The sequence below is a fragment of the Neophocaena asiaeorientalis genome, unplaced genomic scaffold (assembly GCF_003031525.2).
Source record: "Neophocaena asiaeorientalis asiaeorientalis breed wild unplaced genomic scaffold, Neophocaena_asiaeorientalis_V1.1 scaffold7, whole genome shotgun sequence".
Lineage (NCBI taxonomy): Eukaryota > Metazoa > Chordata > Mammalia > Artiodactyla > Phocoenidae > Neophocaena > Neophocaena asiaeorientalis.
Window position 1 is genome coordinate 999674 of NW_020185337.1, and position 17987 is coordinate 1017660.

The window sequence follows — 17987 nt, forward strand, 5'->3', positions numbered from 1 at the left end:
TAGAGCATAGGCTCAGTAGTTGTGGCGCACGGGCTTAGTTGCTCCGCGGCATGTGGGATCTTCCCAGACCAGGGCTCGAACCTGTGTCCCCTGCATTGGTAGGTAGATTCTTAACCACTGAACCACCAGGGAAGTCCTATCACAGGATACTGAATATAGTTCCCTGTGCTATACAGCAGGACCTTGTTGTTTATCCATTCTATACATAAAAACTTACATCTGCTAACCCCAACCTCCCATTCCACCCCTCCCCCAACCCCCTCACCTTTGGCAACCACCAGTCTGTTCTCTATGTCCATGATTCTGTTTCAGAGATGGGTTCATTTGTGTCATGTTTTAGATTCCACATATAAATGATATCATATGGTATTTGTCTTTCTCTTTCTGACCTACTTCATTTAGTGTGATAATCTCTAGTTGCTTCCATGTTGCTGCAGATGGCATTGTCCCATTCTTTTTTATGGCTGAGTAGTATTCCATTGTGTATGTATACATCACATCTTCTTTATCCGTTCATCTGTCAATGGACATTTAGGTTGTTTCCATGTCTTGGCTATTGTGAATAGTGCTGCTATGAATAGGGGTGCGTGTATCTTTTTGAATTATAGTTTCGTCTGGATATATGCCCAGGAGTGGGATTGCTGGAACATATGGTAATTCAATTTTAATTTTCTGAGGAACCTCCATACTGTTTTCCACAGTGGCTGCACCAGCTTACATTCCCACCAGCAGTGTAGGAGGGTTCTCTTTTCTCCACACCATCTCCAGCATTTGTTATTTGTAGACTTTTTAATGATGGCCATTCTGACACATATAAGGTGGTACCTCATTGTAGTTCTGATTTGCATTTCTCTAATGATTAGCGATGTTGAGCATCTTGTCATGTGCCTATTGGCTATCTATATTTTTTCCTTGGAGAAATGTCTGTTTAGTTCTTCTGCCCATTTTTCAATTGGGCTGTTTGTTTTTTTGTTGTATGAACTGTTTGTATATTTTGGAAATTAAATCCTTGTTGGCTGCATCAGCCTGTAGGCTGTCTTTTCATTTTGTTTATGGTTTCTTTTGCTGTGCAAAAGCTTGTAAGTTTGATTAGGTCCCATTTGTTTATTTTTGTTTTTATTTCTATTGCCTTGGGAGACTGACCCAAGAAAACATTGGTATGATTTATGTCAGAGAATGTTTTGCCTATGATCTCTTCCAGGAGATTTATGGTGTCCTGTCTTATGTTTGTCTTTAAGCCATTTTGAGTTTATTTTTGTGTATGGTGAGAGGATGTGTTCTAACTTCATCAGTTTACATGCAGCTGTCCAACTTTCTCAACACCACTTGCTGAAGAGACCTTTTCCCATTGTATATTCTTGCCTCCTTTGTCAAAAATTAATTGACCATAGGTGTGTGGGTTTTATTTCTGGGCTCTCTATTCTGTTCCGTTGATCCCTAAATCTGTTTTTGTGCCAATACCATGCTGTTTTAATTACTGAAGCTTTTTAGTATTGCCTGAAGTCTGGGAGGGTTATGCCTCCTGCTTTCTTCTTTTTCTTCAGGATTGCTTTAGCAATTCAGGGTCTCTTATGGTTCCATATGAATTTTAGGATTATTTGTTCTAGTTCTGTGAAAAATGTCATGGGTAATTGGATAGGGATCACATTAAATCTGTAGATTTCTTTGGGTAGTATGGCCATTTTAACAATATGAAGTCTTCCAATCCAAGAGCATGGGATATCTTTCCATTTCTTTGAATCATCTTCAGTTTTCTTTATCAGTGTTTTTATAGTTCTCAGAGTATAAGTCTTTCACCTCCTTGGTCAGGTTTATTCCTAAGTATTTTATTTTGGGGGGTGTGATTTTAAAAGGGATTTTTTTTTTACATTCCCTTTCTGATATTTTATTATTGGTGTAAAGAAATTTAACCAGTTTCTGAATGTTAATTTTGTATCCTGCTACCTTGCTGAATTCGTTTATCAGTTCTAGTAGTCTTTGTGTGGAGTCTTCAGGGTTTTCTATATATCGTATCATATCATCTGCATATAATGACAACTTTACCTCTTCCCTTCCAATTTGGATACCTTTTATTTCTTCTTCTTGTCTGATTGCTATGGCTAGGCCTTCCAGTACTATGTTGAATAGAAGAGGTGAGAGTGGGCATCCTTGACTTGTTCCAGGTTTTAGCATGAAGGCTTTCAGCTTTTCACCATTGAGTATTACACTGGCTGTGGGTTTGTCATAAATAGCTTTTATTGTCTTGAGATATGTTCCCTCTCTACCCACTTTTGTAAGAGTTTTTATCATGAATGAACGTTAAATTTTGTCAGATGCATTTTCTGCATCTATTGAGATGATCATGTGGTTTTAGTCTTTTGTTGATATGACATATCACATTGATTGATTTGCATATGTTGAACCATCCTTGTGAACCTGGGATGAATCCCACTCTGTCATGGTGTATGATCTTTTTTATGTGTTGTTGGATTCAGATACCTTTTTTTATTGAGATATAACTGACATAACATTGTGTAAGTTTAAGATGTCCAGCATATTGCTTTGATACATTTATATATTGCAAAATGATTACCACCATGGCATTAGCTAACACCTATCATGTCACATAATTATCATTTCTTTTTTGTGGTAGGAACAATTAAGTCCTAGTCTGTTAGCAACTTTATAAAATAGTATTGATGTCACTGTGGTGTGCATTAGATCTCTAGGACTTATTTATCTACTGGTTGCAAGTTTGTACCTTCAAACAACATCTCCCTAAGTCCCCCATTCCCTGGTAACCATTCTTCTACTCTCAGTTTTTAAGCGTTCGGCTTTTACAGATTCTACATATAAATGAGATCATAGAATATTTGTCTCTCTCCGTCTGACTTATCTCACCATAATGCCCTCACAGTGCATCCGTGTTGTTGCAAACAGCAGAATTTACTCCTTTCTCATGGCTGAAAAATTGTGTGTGTGTGTGTGTCACACCTTCGTCCATTCATCTGTTGACACTTAGGTTGTTTCCATATCTTGGCTGTTGTGAATAATGCTGCAGTAAATATGAGAGTGCACATATCTCTTTGATATCCTGTTTTCCTTTCCTTCAGCTATATACCCAGGAGTGGAGTTGCTGGATCATAGGTTAGTTCTGATGTTTTGAGGAACCTCCATACTGTTTTTCCATAGTGGCCAAACCACTTTGCATTCCCACCAACAACAGTGCACAAGGGTCCCCTTTTCTTCACATCCTCACTAGCACATATCTCTTGTCTTCTTCGTGATAGCCATTCTAACAGGTGTCATCATCTGATATCAGTGAGTTATTTCATTGTGCTTTTGATTTAAATTTCCCTGGTTAATGATGTGGAGCATCTTTTTCACATACCTGTTGGCAATTTGGATGTCTTCTTTGGAAAAATGTCTATTCAGTCCCTCTGCCCATTGTTTAATCAAATTGTTTATTATTGAGTTATATGAGTTTTTAATATATTTTGGATATTAATCCCTTATCTGATATATGGTTTGAAGATACTGTCTCCTGTCGTTTGCCTTTTCATTTTTTTTTTTTTTTTTTTTTATTCTTTCCATTTGCTGAAGCTTTTTAACTTTGGAAAAATGTCTATTCAGTCCCTCTGCCCATTGTTTAATCAAATTGTTTATTATTGAGTTATATGAGTTTTTAATATATTTTGGATATTAATCCCTTATCTGATATATGGTTTGAAGATACTGTCTCCTGTCGTTTGCCTTTTCATTTTTTTTTTTTTTTTTTTGACTCTTTCGCTCTGCAGAAGCTTTTTAGCTTGATGTAGTCATACTTGTTGAACTTTGGTGTCATGTCTAAAAAATCATTGCCAAGGCCAATGTCAAGGAACTTCTTTCTTATATTTTCTTCTATGATTTTTATGGTATCAGGTCTTACATTTAAGTCTTTAATCCATTTTGAGTTCATTTTTGTGAGTGGTGTAAGATAGGGGTCCAGTTTTAGTCTTCTGCATGTGTTTATCCAGTTTTCCCAACACCATTTGTTGAAGAGACTATGCTTTCCCCATTGAGCGTTCTTGGCTCCCTTGTCAAATGTTAGTTGATCAAAAATGCAGAGGTTTATTTCTGGGCTCTCTTTCTGGTCCGTAAGTCTATGTATCTATTTATTTGCCAGTACCTTACTGTTTTAATTACTCTGGTTTTGTAGAAAAGTTTGAAATCAGGAAGAGTAATGTCTCTGACTCTTCTTCTTTCTCAAGATTGCTTTGGCTATTTGAAGTCTCTTGTGGTTCCGTACAAGTTTTAGGGTTGTTTTTTCTACTTCTATGAAAAATGCCATTGGAATTTTGATAGGGATTGTGTTGAATCTGTACATGGCTTTGAGTAGTATGGACATTTTAACAGTATTGTCCTTTGATTCATGACCACGGGATGTCTTTCCATTTGTTTGTGTCTTCTTCAACTTCTTTCATCATGGTCTTGTAGTTTTCATTGTAAAGATCTTTCACTTCTTTGGTTAAATTTATTCCTAAGTATTTTATTGTTTTGAAGCTATTGTGAATGGGATAGTTTTATTTCTTTTTCATATGTTTCATTGTTAATATGTAGAAATGCAACTGACTTATGTATGTTGATTTTGACCTCTGCAACTTTACTGAATTTGTTAATTAGTTCCAACAATTTGGGGGCTTTGTATTTAGGATTTTCTGTATATAAGATCATATCATTTGCAAACAGAGGTAATTTTACTTCTTCTTTTCTGATTTGGATGCCTTTTATTTCTTTTTCTTTACTAATTGTTCTAACTAGGATTTCCAGTACTATATTGATTAAGAGGGGTGAGAGTGGGCACCCTTGTCTTGTTCCTGATATTAAATGAAGAAAAACTTTCAGTCTTTCTCCATTGAGTATAATGTTAGCCCTGAATTTGTCGTATATGGCCTTTATTACGTTGAGGTATGTTCCCTCAATACCCAATTTGTTGAGGGTTTTTATCATGCAAGGATGTTGCATTTTGTCAGATGCTTTCTCTGCATTTATTGAGATGACTGTATAATTTTTATTTTTAATTCTGTTAATGTAGTGTGTATTTATTTATTTGTGTATGTCGAACCATTCTTGCATCCCAGGGATAAATCCCACTTGGTCGTGGTGTATAATCCTTTTACTGTAATGTTGAATTTCGTTTGCTAATCTTTTGTTGAGAATTTTTGCATCTATATTCATCAGGGATATTGGCTTATAGTTTTCTTTTCTTTGGCTTTGGTGTCAGAGTAATGCTGGCCTGGTAAAATGGGTTTGGAAGTATTCCTTCTTCTTCAGTTTATAGGACAAGTTTGAGGAAGATTGACATTAATTCTTCTCTAAATGTGTGGTAGAATTTGCCCGTGAAGCCAGCTGGTCCAGGGTTTTCTATATTTGGAGATTTTTGATTACTGATTCAGTCTCCTTACCAGTTATTGGTTAGTTCAGATTTTCTGTTTCTTCCTGATTCAGTCTGAGCAGGTTGTGTGCTTCTAGGAGTTTATCCATCTCTTCCAGGTTACCCAACTCGTTAGCATATTATTGTTCTTAGTAGTCTCTTATGATCCTTTGTATTTCTGTAGTATCAGTTGTAATATCTCCTCTTTCATTTCTGATTTTGAGTCTTCTCTCTCTTTTTCTTCCTCTACCTAAAGTTTTGTCAGTTTCATTTATCTTTTCAAAAAACCAACTTAGTTTCATTGATTTTTTTTTTTTTCCTATTGTTTTTCTGGTCTCCATTTCATCTATTTCCATTCTGATCCTTGTCATTTCCTTCCTTCTGCTAACTTTGGATATAGTTTGTCCCTTTTTTTTCCTGGTTCCTTGAAGTGTAAATTTACGTTATTTATTTGAGAGCTCTCTGTTTTCTTAATGTATGCATTTATCACCATAAACCCCCTCTCAGAACTGCTTTTACAGCATCCCATGGATTTTGGTATGTTGTGGTTCCATTTTTATTTGAGATATTTTTTAAATTTCTTCTTTGACCAATTTGTTATCCAGGAGTGTGTTGTTTAATTTCTACATATTTGTAGATTTTCCAGCTTTTCTCTTGTTGAACTCTAGCTTCATACCATATGGCCAGAAAAGATACTTGGTATAATTTCATTCTTCTTAAATTTGCTGAGGCTTATATTGTGTTCTCCCACATGGTCAATCCTGGAGAATGTTCCATGTGCACCAGAGATGAATGTATACTCTGCTTCTGTTGGATGGAATGTTCTCTTAATATCTGTTAGGTCTATTTGGCCTAATATATGGTTCAAGTCCCATGTCTCCTTATTGATTTTCTGTCTGGACAATCTGTTCATTGCTGAAAGTAGGATGCTTAAGTCCTTTACTATTATTGGATTGTCATATATTTCCCCCACCAGATATGTTAGTATTTGCTGAATATATTTAGGTGCTCTGATGTTGCGTGTGTGTGTGTGTGTGTGTGTGTACACACACACACACACACGTTGTTTTCTTGATGAATGTACCCCTTTATCATTATATATTGACTTTCTTTGATGCTTGTTACCATTTTTGGCTTAAAGTCTATTTTGTCTGTAATAAATATAGTTACTCCCACTTTCTTTTCGATTCTACTTGCATGGAACAAGCAAGTTCTTTTCCATTCTTTCACTCTGAGCCTGTGTGTGTCCTTAAAGCTGAAGTGAATCTCTTGTAGGTAGCATATAGTTGGGTCTTGACATTTTACCCATCCAGCCACTCTGCATCTTTCGATGGTGAATTCAGTCCATGTACATTTAGAGTTGTTATTGGTATGTAAGGACTTAGTAATGCCATCCGGTTCATTGTTTTTGGTTGCTTTGTATTTTTCATTGTTTCTTTTTCCTCTGTTTCTGCCTACCTTTGTAAATTGGCATTTTCCATTTTGGTATGCCTATTTCCCTTTTCTTTATCTCTTGTGCATCTACTCTAGGTGTTTTGGTTTGTGGTTACCACGACGCTTACATAAGACATTGCATAGATAAAACAGTCCATTTTAAGTTCATAGCAACCTAACTTCAGTTGTCTACACAGGCTACCCCGTTTTATATTTTTGATATCATTATTTAACAAATTATAGTCACTATAATTATTTTTGATACTCTTTGACCTTTATAGTATAGTTAAGTGGTTAACATACCATCCTATTACAGAGTTAGGATTTTCCAAGTCTGATTGTATATTTACCCTTACCAGTGTCTTAGATACTCATATATTTTCATGTCACTGATTAGCATATATTCATTTCAGCTTGAAGTACTCCTTCCAGCATTTCTTTCAAGGGGGGGGTCCAGTGGTAATGAACACCCTCAGCTTTTGTCTGTTTTGGAAAGTCTTTCTCTCCTATGTATTTGAAAGATAATTTTGCCAGATAGTGTTTGGCTGGCAATTTTTTTCTTTCAGCACTTGGGATATGTGATTCTGCTCTCTTCTGGCCTGTAGGGTTTCTGTTGGGAAATCTTCTGATAGCCTAATGGAAGTTCCTTTGTAGGTTACAATCTTTTTTCCCCTGGCTATTTTTAGAATTATTTATTTTTGCTGTATGACAGTTTCATTATAACATGTTTTAGAGTAAGCCTCTTTGCATTGAGAAAACAGAGTGAACTATTAACCTTGTGAACTTGGATGTCCATTTTTCTCCCCAGGCTTGGGAAGTTCTTGGCTATTTCTTTAAATAAATTTTCTGCCCCATATCCCTCTCTTCTCCTTCTGGAACCCTGATTTTTCTAATGTTAGGTGTTTTGATGGAATCCTTTAGATCACATAGGCTTTCTTCACTCTTTTCCATTCTTTTTTCTTTGTTCTCCTTTAATGTGCATATTTTGGAATCTTCTGACTCACTTATTCTTTCTTTGCTCTGCTTTACTGCAGATGCTCTCTATAGCATTCTTCACTTCATTCCATGAGCTCCTCAGCTCTGGAATTTCTGCTTGGTTCTTTTTTATGATTTGTGTTTCTTTGGTAAACTACTCATTTTGAGCCTGTATTTCTTCATGATTTTGTTGAATTGTCTTCCTGAGTTTTCTTGTAGCTCACTGAGTTTGTGCAAAACAGCAATTCTTGCATTTAGCTAGATTGCAAAAGTCCATGCCTTTGAGCTCAGTTATTAGAGAACTATTATCTTTTGGTGATGGCATGTTTTCTTGATTTTTCATATTCCTTGTAGTTTTGCGTTGCCTTTTTCTTGCACTTGAAGTGGCAGATACTGTCTTCAATTATTGCTAGTTGCCTTCAGATGGGATGGTCTGTTCATTGGCGCTCTTATTATCTGGGGTTTTTCTGCCTTTGTAAGGATACATCTGTTCCACTCCTTTTTGCTTCTCGTTGTGGCAGAATTCTGCAGCTCTTATGTCTTTTCTGGTTCTTACAGCCCCCCAGGATGGCTACTAGATGCCTCTTTTTGTTTTCCAGAAAGTGGCACCACGGTAGCTCAAGTTGGTGGTTTCTCCGTAGCCCACAGATCCTGGCCTGTTTTCTGAGCACACTTCCTGTCTACTGGAGCTCACTCTTGCCACCACACTCAGGAGTGTGCACAAGAGGCCAGCTGCAGAGTGGGGGGAGGTATGAGTTTAGCACTCAGGGATTGGGGGGAGTACCTGTGGACCCTCTAGGGAGATCCGCAGGTGTAGTATTCCCAGAGGCTCAGGGTAGACCTTAATGGCTGTGTCCCTTTAATGCCCTTGGATATTCTTATCTGTCTCTTTCCCAATCTCCTCCCTCCTCCTCCCAGTCATGGAAGTCCCACCTCAGTACTCTGGGTGCCACTGGTCTCTCCAGCTGTATCCTGCAACACGAGGGTAGCCAAGCACTCATTCACCAACCTCCTTTTCTCCTGTGGGAGAGGTTGCTGCCACCTGATAATTTGGCCCCATGCAGTGTCGCCAGGGGTTGGGACAGCGCTGGTAAAGTTCTTTCCTCTCCACTACTTCCAAACTCATTTAATTTTATTGCTCCAGTGATGTGCAGGAGTCTCCCCTTGGGAAGGCTGACTTTCTGCGATTTCTCCCTTGTCAGTCGGTATCTGCCCAGGTCAGCAGTCTCCAGGTATTTTCCTGACCATGGCAAGAGGGGCTGGGACAGGTTCACTGCTCCACTGGTTTCATAGCCCATGCCGAAGTCTGTCTGCCTATTACCAGATGCACAGATGGGCAAGACTCCTCCCCACGTCCCTTTGCACGTGGGACCGGATCCCAGCGCTCCACAAAGGTGCTTTTGTTCATGAATGGATGACTAATTCTTTGTTGAAAGGGGGGGATTGTCAGCGTCATGCTGTCATGATGCTGACAGTACTCTTTGATGGTCTCTTGCTGATACTTCTTCTCTCAGTTGCCTCTCGGAGGCCTTCAGGACTCTCCTAAACTCAGCCTCTAGTAGAGCCTGCCAGCACTCAGTGGGGTAGCCTCACTGCAGGGCCTGGGTTTTCAAAGGGAATCCACGAGCAAACAGTCTAACCTTGTTGTTAAAGGTACATTTTCTTCTGGGTGTAGAAACAAATGCTACCAAGCTGAGGGGGTGTTGTCACCATCACATTTTGCTGAGACGTCACCAGCCAGAGAGAAGCAGTCCTGCATGGCCACGGGGCCCCACCCTGTGCACACGCCAGCATCTTCCACACTAGCCCTCACTGGGTGGCGGTTGTGGGTTTTGAATGAAGCCCAGACTCCTTAATCACTGTACATCATTTTCCAGCATTCAGAAGGCCATTGCTAGAGGGTAGACAGTTGCTAGTCATTTCTGTCTATACTTTACTTTAACAGTATTTATTTAGAGTTGAAGCTGTGTATCTTTTGCCCCTAATGCTATCAATATATCTGGCTAAAATTCTGATCTTTGCAAATAAAGCTTCAAACCTCCCAATGCTCAATTCAAGCCAAAGCTCCATCCTCATGAGGTGAAAGTTCTGGAGTCAGCAGCTAACTAACTTATGAGACATGGGCTTGCTGTTGGAACCCATGGGACCCAACGCAGTTGCTCAGTCACTGCTCACTGACTGTATAATCTTGGCACAGCAGTGCCGAACCCTCCCTGCGTGCCCCTCCCTCCCAGAGACTGCAGCTCCTGGTGGGAGCAGGGCCCAGCTACTGGCCTGCCACAGGCGATGACTCAGTGGAGAGAGTGGGAAATAGGCACCGACTGAGCCTGATAGCTTCAGTGTCGAACAAGCAAAGTGCCACCAGTCACCCTGTGACCTTGTCAGGCTCCTCTGTCACCCTAACAGCTGTGGCCCTGACATCAGGCTCTGGATAAATCATGTAGAGCGTCCAGCTAGACTTCTGTGATCCCAACAGATGCCTTTTGTACAGAATTGAGAAGTCAACGCAGGACTCTCTTTGATTCCTAATAATATGGACTCTTATTACTGATTATAATTAGGGCTCTTGACTCTCCTTCTAGCCTAGTATTAACCAGCCTTCCAGGCTGTGACCGCGGGGCCTGCCTGCCCCCAACCAACCCTCTGTACCTGGGGCAGAGGACAGGATGGCGCCTGCTGAGGGCACATGCATCATACCTGGTTGTCCCCATGTTTCCCGGCTCCTCCAGGCTCTGGCAGAGGTGCCGCCTGCCTTGCATCAGGCTGACACCCAGGAGACACACGTGTGTAACGTGACCGTTAGACACTTCGCTGTGACACGGCAGTTTGGCTCAGGAACCGGTATCTGTTCTGATGGGTCAACATCTCTGCCGACCCAACAGTATGTGACTCCCCAGCTCTCAGGACCTAGTTCCTACCACCTCATGCTCTGACCACCTGCAGCCTCGCCCTCCCTGTGCCTTGTTTTTTCCAGGAGGGGTGGTGCCCTCGTACCAACCTCAGCAATAGGCCAACTCAGACATCCGCTGAGGGCCAGGGACCCCTAGGGCCCGGCGCACTGGCAATGCACTGTGGGTCAGCAGGCAGGTCCTGCAGCCTGGCCACTCAGTGACTGGGGGTTCCTGGCTTCGATTCTCAGATGATCCCTGACCCCAGCAACTGCAGCCGTTGGCTCAGGCTCTGCTGGGTTGGGATCTTCAGAGGTTTGCAGCCCTCCCAGGGCAGGCAGGTCGGGCAGGCTTGTGAGGAAGCCAGCGCCTTCTGGTAGCTGCTGGGGCCCCCAGGCATTTTGGTCAGTTAGTGGTATGGGGGTCCCCTCTCCAGGGGTCAGAGGCCCAGTCCTGGCCTTCCAGGCTGACCCCATGTGCCCCAGGAGAGCCCCCCATCCCTCAGCAGCTGACATCTATTATGAACAGAAGCCCTGGGTATAGCTCATGACTGGAAATGAGCTGTTTTCCCAGTCCATGGAACGTGGACCAGAGATGCGCAGGAAATGCCAGCCCCCAGTTAAGATGCAGGGTCTGTGAGTAGCGTCTGGGACACCTAACCCCCAGCCAACCTGCCAGGAAAAACAGCCGAGCCCCTGGCCCCGGTCTCTCTCCATCTGGTCTAGTTCCCCAGCATCTCCTAGGCAATACTCATGTGGGTGTTAAAGATGGGGCAGGGGACCTGTCCCCATTTACAGGCTCACAGAGGTGCTCCCCTGCACACTGCCTCAGGTTCACGGACTGATTTACTCTGCTCCTTACCTCTCGTTGTATATAGGAATGTGCAGGCAGTGCTGTCTCCTGCTTACAAGCATAAACCCTTCAGTGGCCCTGGCCCTGCAGGCTCGCTCACAAGCTTCCTGCTGCTCTGAACCCCCTGAGCAACCCCACACTTGCTCCCTGAGTGCCACATGGCCCAGCTCCACCCCCTTCGGGTCATATGCCAAGGCCACCTTGTCACCATGACCTTCCACCTCACCCCTGCCCCACACCTCAGACGCTCTGAGCACCGGGAGCCTTTATCTCCGGATGTGAGGCAGTCCCAGCCCCGGAGATGTGCAGGCTGTGGCCGCCAAGCAGAGCTGTCCTGTGGGGGGAGGGGGGTTAATATGGCCTAGAAACTCGGATGTCAACCCTTGGGTTAAAATTTAAAAGGAAAAACACCCTCCTTCACAGCCCTGAAGGTGGCCACCCAGAGGGACCCTCGGGGGCAGCAGCAGGGGCAGAGATCAGGATGAACTTAAACTAGGTCCCGAGTGCCCTTGGCCGGTGCCACTGAAGGGCGTGACCCGCGGTCCACAGTGAGACTCGTTTGTAGTACCACACCTGGAGAGCAGGACCCAGTGTGGCTTTTAGTGCTCACAGCCACTGGCCCACCACCGGAAACAATTAAGAAACTTGCCACCCCAAGTCTATTTCAAGACTGTCTTTCCAGAAAAGGCCAAACACAAAGTTCCCCCATCCCACATTTTATAGAAGGAAGGCCTGAGGACCAGGTTACACAAAGATGACCCAGAGCAGGTCTTGCAAGCTGTGTCCCAGTTTGCAGAGAAAAGTGATGGTTGAAGGAGTTTGGGAAGAGGGAGAGGATGACTGAGAATTGACATCTGTTCAGCACTTACTCCATGCCAGTTCACTGATTCAGCCTCTGCTGCACCCCTCTGCGGCAGATACTCTCATGGCCCCCATTTTACAGATGGGGAAACTGAGGTGTATCACTCACTAAGCAAGCACAAGTGTGTCTGAACAAGCCCGCAGCAGATGGTGCCTTGTGCTCTTTCCCAGCTTATTTGGCCCCAACTTCCTGTGGGTACAGAAAAGTCAGCCCTTGGACCTACCTAGGAAGATACCAGTCTACAGACTGAGGGCATATTCAGGCACAAACAGAAGCACCAGGTATATCTCCCAATGAGTTTTGCTGGATTCCTGGTTTGTATCGAAGGCCTTTACCACACCGTTATTTACTATGCGACTCAATTTAAGCCTGCTAATTGTTTTGGGTTTTTTTTTTTAATCCTGAGGGAAAGTTACAGATTTTTCACTTAATAAAGTGAAAAACACTTTACTAAGATGACCGTTACGACGTGTAATGTTAATGTTGTCTGCTTTAATACAGTGGGAAATGACCAAAAGTCATTTTTCCCATGATAGGATACAGAATTAACTAAAGAAAAATTAGAATGTATACTTTCTGATTTGAAAGTATATTCCTAGTAAAGAGAATAGCACCCAGTAATGCTATACTGCATTTGTGGGTTTGTTTGTTTGTTTTAACCTCACAGAATTGGGAGTAGTTCAGGTCCAGGAGGATAGGAAAGGTCCTTGGGTCACAGAGTAGGGAAAATGGCTGGACAGGCGGAAAGACATAGATGTTTTCCTTGATGTTTTCATGTTCTCCAAGTGGCTGAGAATGGATGAATGGATAAAGATGATATTAGATCAGACCGATATTATATATCATCACCTTTATCCATATCCACACATACACATAAAGGAATATGACTCAGACATGAGAATGAAGGAAACCCCACCATTTGCAACAACATGGATGGACCTAGAGAACATTATGCTAAGTGAAATAAGTCAGACAGAGAAAACTCATACTATCTGATCTCACTCATATGTGGAATCTAAAAAAGCAAACTAATAGAGACAGAGAGTAGAATGGTGGTTACCAGAAGGTGGGGGAAATGAGGAGATGTTGGCCAAAGAGTATAAACTTCTAGTTATTAAGAGGAATAAGTTCTGGTGATCTAGTGTACAGCATGGCGACTATAGTAATAATGCTGTACTATACACGCAAGAGCTACTGAGTACATCTTAAAAGTTTTCATCACAAAAAAGAAATGGTAGTTACGTACCTTGATAGAGGTGTTCATCATTTTGCAATATTATAAGTGTATCAAATCTACGACCCCTTTACACCTTAAACTCACACAAAGTTGTATGTCAGTTATATCTTAATAAAGCTGGGAATGGGGCTGAGAAGTCTCAGCCCCAGCCCCCAGCTCAGGACTGGGATCCTGAAGGAAGGAGGACACTGGCAAGATGAGGCCAGGGGGCTGCCGGTGGAAGTCTGGCTCCCCCTGCGGCCACAGCTCCATTGGCAGGGCCCAGCCAGGCCTCGAGGGGCACAGCACCTGCCCTTACAAGCTGGGGAAGGCCCAGCGCCAGGACCCAAAGCTACACGCAGGTGCTTGCCCCACCCAACGCACACATTTATAAATGAGGATTGGATGAGAGCAATTCAGTGACCCTGCCGCTATGAACTCTGTTACTGGCCCTGTTGCTGCTGATACATTTAAGACTCAACAATGACAGAGCCCCTGTTCGAATCTGTTTTGCACGAAAGACCTATTACGTGCAGCGGACGTTGAGCATCCTTCTTCCTCCCCCAAGACGGATGACTTAGTCACGTTAATTAAGCAGCTTCGTAGACACGGTGGGATTTGTGAAATGTTGCTCTGAGCTTACTCCGGAGTTGTTAGGACTCAGAGGGGCCCGGAGACAGGGTGGGAATCAGGCCTTGATGTCACAGCCCCTCTGTCTGTCTGTTGCAGCTGGTGAGCGACTTGCTGGAATTTTGCTTCTATACCTTCCGGGAGTCCCAGGCCCTGAAAGTGGAGTTCCCAGCGATGCTGGTGGAGATCATCAGCGACCAGCTGCCGAAGGTGGAGTCCGGGAACGCTAAGACCCTTTACTTTCACAGGAAGTGACGGGAGACATCTCACCAGAAGAACTTTGCCTTAAGTTTCCCCGTGTTACTACACACCCACGAAGGACCCAAGAAAATCATGTTTTTGACCCGTGATGGTTGATTCCCACTTGTTCAGCAGTTGCTCAAATTGAAAATCATGTCAAGGGTTGGGAGGCAGGCGGGCAGGGTGACGTGGATTTGGCGAGACCTGCATAGTCTGAAAGGTTCTTCCCTCTCCAACCCCCAGCACTTAGAAACACGTTCCTGTTCCTCTGGATGAAAAGCCATATCTAGTCAATAACTCTCTGATTTTGATATTTTAACAGATGGAAGTTTTAACTATGCCATGTAGTTTCTGGGATCATTCGCTTGTTTTAAAAGGGTTCAAGGACTAACGAACTTTTTCAAGCTCACCCTTGGTTTGCACATAAAGCGTATAGTCAATATGGGGCATTAATATTCTTTCGTTATTTAAAAAAAAAAAACAAACACAAAAAAATATATACAGATTCCTGTTGTGTAATAACGGAGCACGTGGACTGGACTAGCGACCCCCTTGGGGGCACTGCTTCGCCCACGTCTTTCTGCATCACTGGTATCCACACCCTCTAGCCTCCATTTATTATTTAATTAGAACGGATAAGATGTTCAAACAAATGCCTTGGTTTCAATTTCTAGTATCTATTGTGTTGGCTTTACCGATAATTTTTGCAGTCTTTTGCTGTGCTGTACATTACTGTATGTATAAATTGTGAAGGACCTAAACTAAGGTATAAGGAACTTTTGTAAATGAGACACATACAAAAAAAAAAAAAAAACTTTAATGGTTAATAGGATGAATGGGAAAGTATTTTTGAAAGAATTCTATTTTGCTGGAGACTATTTAAGTACTATCTTTGTCTAAACCAACAAGGTAAAAAAAAATTTTTTTTTTGTAAAGTGAAACGTTCTGCATGCATCATGAACCGTTTACAGTGTATTTAAGAAAGGGAAAGCTGTGCCTTTTTTTAGCTTCATATCTAATTTACCATTTTACAGTCTCTGTTGTAAATAACCACACTTAAACCTCTTCGGTTGTCTTTAAGCCTTTCTACTTCTTCTGTACTTTTGTTTCGTCCTTGGTCTCCCGCTTGGGGTGTTCGTGGGACTTGAGCACGTTTTCCGGCTTCGGCTCCATCCTCCTTCCACTGGGGACGGCGCGCTGTGGTGTCTGCAGCTCCGTGAAGGCGTCATTCGATGACACCCTCCCTGAGAGGATGTCCGGGGAGTGCAGCAGCTCTAGGAAAGCTGCCTCTTTTCCATTTTCCTCAAGAAGCAGAATCAGCTTTAGGGGAGAGAGTGACTGGAAATGCGATGGCTCAGAGAGCGTATCCTCATCCCATTTTAGAAAATCGAATTTTCTCCTTTGGGGGGAAAAGAATTCCATGCATGCGCTACGTCCGCAAAAGGTGAAATGTTCACTTCTGGTCTCAGAAGGGGTTGTTGCACTTCTGGCACTGGTCATGGGAACACGGAGGTCATGGCAGGAGGCACTGGGAAGGTGTGTGTGGGCACGGCACGGTTCAGTCAGAACGGCGAGGAGACTGCACGATGATTAGAGGGTTTTTAGATTTTTAAAAGGTAGGTTTTAAAAATGAATTTTATATGTAAACAGTTTTGGAAAAAAAAAAAACCTACAGATCATATAAGCAAGACAGTGGCACTAAAATTTTTAATTCACTAATCTGTTTGGCACTGATGCAATTTATGGCTTTTTCTCTTGCCCCAAATCACAAACATATATATCTTTGGGGAAACTTAACAACATGATTGCACTAAATACTTTGAATAGAGGCCAAAATTAATCTTTTAAAAGTGATGATAATCATCAGTTACTCAGTGAAATCGTATTCTTTTCCAAAACCTGAAAGCTGTAGCTGGAGAAGCCCAAGGCCGGGAGATGGCAGCGTTGGGATCAACACTTTTCTCCAGGGTTCACCATGCAGGCAACATTACCATGTCTTTCAGAAGACACCTGCCTTGTGCAAGGGGAAACCTGTGAAAGCTGCACTCAGAGGGAGGAGTTTCTCTTACATAATTTGCAGTTTCCAGAATTTAATTTTTATGCAGATCTTTAAATACAGTCAACTTACATGCACAGCAATATGAAAGCCACACTTGGAAGGTGATAAATACACAGCATGCAGACTGGGAGTTTCTAGAAAAGAAATGGCTTCACAAGAGCAGCTTTTAGCTCAGACTTACTTTTGATGAAATCGGAATCTTGACGTAACCAGGTTTGGGATGGAGACGGTCTGCATCGGCTTTTTGTATTAACGAAGTTACTGGCTCTTTGTGTGTCTCCAGGTAACTTTGCTTGATTAAACAGCAAAGCCATATTCTAAATCCACTGTTGAATGCCTGTCCCAGTCCAAATTGTCTCTTATTTTTGTACCATATTGCTCTTAAAAATCTTGGTTTGGTACAATTCATAATTCACCAAAACTTCTTCATATAATTAAAAAAGACACTAAATTAGTTTAAAATGAAGCAATTTATATCTTTATGCAAAAACATATGTCTGTCTTTGCAAAGGACTGTAAGCAGATTACAATAAATCCTTTACTTTAATCACTTGTTGTTTTGGAAACGGTTCATTTGAACGTCTGTAGGAACACGTGGATTTTGTGCCCTTTTACACCTGGATTATATGCCCTTCTGCCTACATCCAAGATGGAGTCACCATTTTTTCCCCCATGTTAGAAAGCCCTGTGTAATCCACATACTAATTATCCTCTTTGGGGACTGGTGAGATGTCCTGTTTCTTACTGCTGATATTTGGTTCACTGAAATACCCCATAACAATTTTATAACAATAACTACTACTGATGTAGCCACTAAATGCTGTAGGTACACTGCCTCATTTATCTTCGCAACCGCACGGAAGCTTGTTCATTTTACAGACTTCGAGACTCACCTGAGTAGACCAGATGCCCCGTCTCATTCCCAGGTCTCCCTCCACACAGTGGAGTCTTGCTCTCACCCCAGGTCCTCTTGGACTATCAAGAGACTCCATTCCAACCAGCTGTGATGCTTCTCACATTCCTTACAGGCTGCTCCCCTTGACGTCACTCATTAATACGAACAACAAAAGAGCAGTAAGCAATTATGAGTTCATCTTAAAACTAGAAAACATGTATTTCCCACAAGAGAAATTCAGGTACATTGTTAATGTGTCATTTAACTGGTGATTGGTCGAACTAGAAGACTATTTGAGAGTTAACCACAACCTTGCTTTAACACAATTGATATACTTCTGGAAAACAACATAGCCGTGAAACACAGCACAGGGAAAAAAACTATTTAAAAAACCTTTGTGGGGCTTCCCTGGTGGCGCAGTGGTTGAGAGTCCGCCTGCCGATGCAGGGGACACGGGTTCGTGCCCCGGTCCGGGAAGATCCCACATGCCGCAGAGCGGCTGGGCCCGTGAGCCACGGCCGCTGAGCCTGCGCGTCCGGAGCCT

General features: G+C 42.4%; 1 protein-coding gene across 1 annotated transcript in view; it reads left to right on the forward strand.

The window, feature by feature from the left end:
* NR3C2 (nuclear receptor subfamily 3 group C member 2) overlaps positions 1-17098 on the forward strand; it is a 367875-nt gene extending 350777 nt beyond the window's left edge. Inside the window, exon 9 of the mRNA XM_024736174.1 lies at positions 14349-17098. Coding sequence (XP_024591942.1) covers positions 14349-14504 — 156 coding nt within the window. The 3' untranslated portion in view covers positions 14505-17098. The remainder of the gene's footprint in view (positions 1-14348) is intronic.
* Positions 17099-17987: the final 889 nt, after the last annotated feature.